This window comes from Myotis brandtii, unplaced genomic scaffold (assembly GCF_000412655.1).
Source record: "Myotis brandtii unplaced genomic scaffold, ASM41265v1 scaffold561, whole genome shotgun sequence".
Classification (NCBI taxonomy): Eukaryota; Metazoa; Chordata; class Mammalia; order Chiroptera; family Vespertilionidae; genus Myotis; species Myotis brandtii.
In genome coordinates, this window is record NW_005370085.1 from 1,729,718 (window position 1) to 1,731,002 (window position 1,285).

A 1,285-nucleotide genomic window follows, 5' to 3' on the forward strand; every position below is an offset into this window, starting at 1 on the left:
GCCCAGGCCCTGGACAGGGTGCGTGCAGGAGGCAACCAATCGATGTGTTTCTCTCACATCCACGTTTCTCTCTGTCTTTCCCTCTCTCTTCCATTCTCTCTAAAAGATCAATGGAAAAATATCTTCGGGTGAGGATTAACAAAAATAAATAAATAAATAAATAAGAGAAGCTGTACCTTTAAAGCTGTGAGTACCACTCGTTTTCACACTAGATGAAGTATGTGAAGGGTACTCAGCTGTGTTTGTTAGGGCTGGAGGAAAATTCCAGGTAGCCAGGCAGGTGAAGAATGCGCTAGAAGGAGGGCATCTGGATGGAGCAGGGCCCAATGCAGGGAGAGATGAAGAAATAAAACTCAGTGGTAAGCAAAGGGGGAACAAGGGTGGGGGGGATGACACCATGCCAGAGGTACATAAACTATCACTTTTGTAAGACTTGATATGAAAGGGCAAGTCCATAAAGAAACTCACGAGTATCTAACGCTTGTGCATGCCCCCTTCCCAACAACAGGCTGGGCATGCCCCAGAAGAAAGGTAAGAAGCAGATACATCCACGAGGACTCACTCATTCGATTTATTCCAAGGTGTCTCCTCTTGAAAGAGACCATTTTGATCAGTTCTCGCTCCCTCCTCTGAGGCTAAGACCTGGTGAGAGAGCAGTGACGGAAATGCCCTAATTATTGCTCCTCCTGGGCTGTCAAGGCCACCAGTGCTGCCCGTACCTCTTCTGCCTGCGCTGGGGGCAGCAGACAGTCCTGAATGAGGGCTAGCGCGGCCGCCTCATTCAGGCTGCTGAAGTCCTGGGGCGTTTTCACAGGGAGGTGCCCGGCCAGCTCACAAAGGGCAACATTGAACGCCTCACGCTCCTTTACCCCAAAGCTGGACTTCCGGGGCCAGAGGATTACCCGGACCCCTGTGAGGGTTGAGGAAAAGGAAGTCTTTCCAGGTGGTGCCCCCCGGGTCACAAACAGGTTGTGTGCAATCTCACGGGCAGTCAGATAGTCGGTGGCGCGACACACCCTGCTTATCAAGGCTTCTAAGTCTGGGCCTGGCCCGCGGGTGTAAAAGAGGAAGCCGGGAGCTGGGACAGCCTGCAGCAGGTGCAAACGGCCCCCAGGGTCCAGGGGCTCACTTGGTGCCCCCTCCACGGGCAGCCTGTGGGGCAGGTAATAGCCGTGCAGGTGGAGGTGGTTCACGGAGGCCAAGCCGCCCAGGCTGTTGAAGCCGACCCGAAAGCCCGGGTGTGAGCTCAGCAGCACGGCCTCCAGCCCGGCCCGGAGTGCTCCCG

The 1,285-nt window shown here is 54.8% G+C and overlaps 2 protein-coding genes across 4 annotated transcripts in view; both read right to left on the reverse strand.

The window, feature by feature from the left end:
* The window catches only part of LOC102259438 (tubulin polyglutamylase TTLL13P), a 19,198-nt gene extending 18,586 nt beyond the window's left edge, over window positions 1–612 (reverse strand). For 2 of the 3 annotated variants that reach the window (XM_014549610.1, XM_014549612.1), the window contains exon 1: window positions 469–612. In XM_014549610.1, the coding sequence (XP_014405096.1) occupies window positions 469–605 (137 nt within the window). In that variant the 5' untranslated portion in view covers window positions 606–612. Of the gene's footprint in view, window positions 1–176; window positions 258–468 lie in introns of those variants that run through there. The other variant, XM_014549611.1, reaches the window with a different exon arrangement.
* Window positions 613–654: 42 nt separating this feature from the next.
* GDPGP1 (GDP-D-glucose phosphorylase 1) overlaps window positions 655–1,285 on the reverse strand; it is a 2,902-nt gene continuing 2,271 nt past the window's right edge. The window contains exon 3 of the mRNA XM_014549595.1: window positions 655–1,280. Within this exon, the coding sequence (XP_014405081.1) occupies window positions 675–1,280 (606 nt within the window). The 3' untranslated portion in view covers window positions 655–674. The remainder of the gene's footprint in view (window positions 1,281–1,285) is intronic.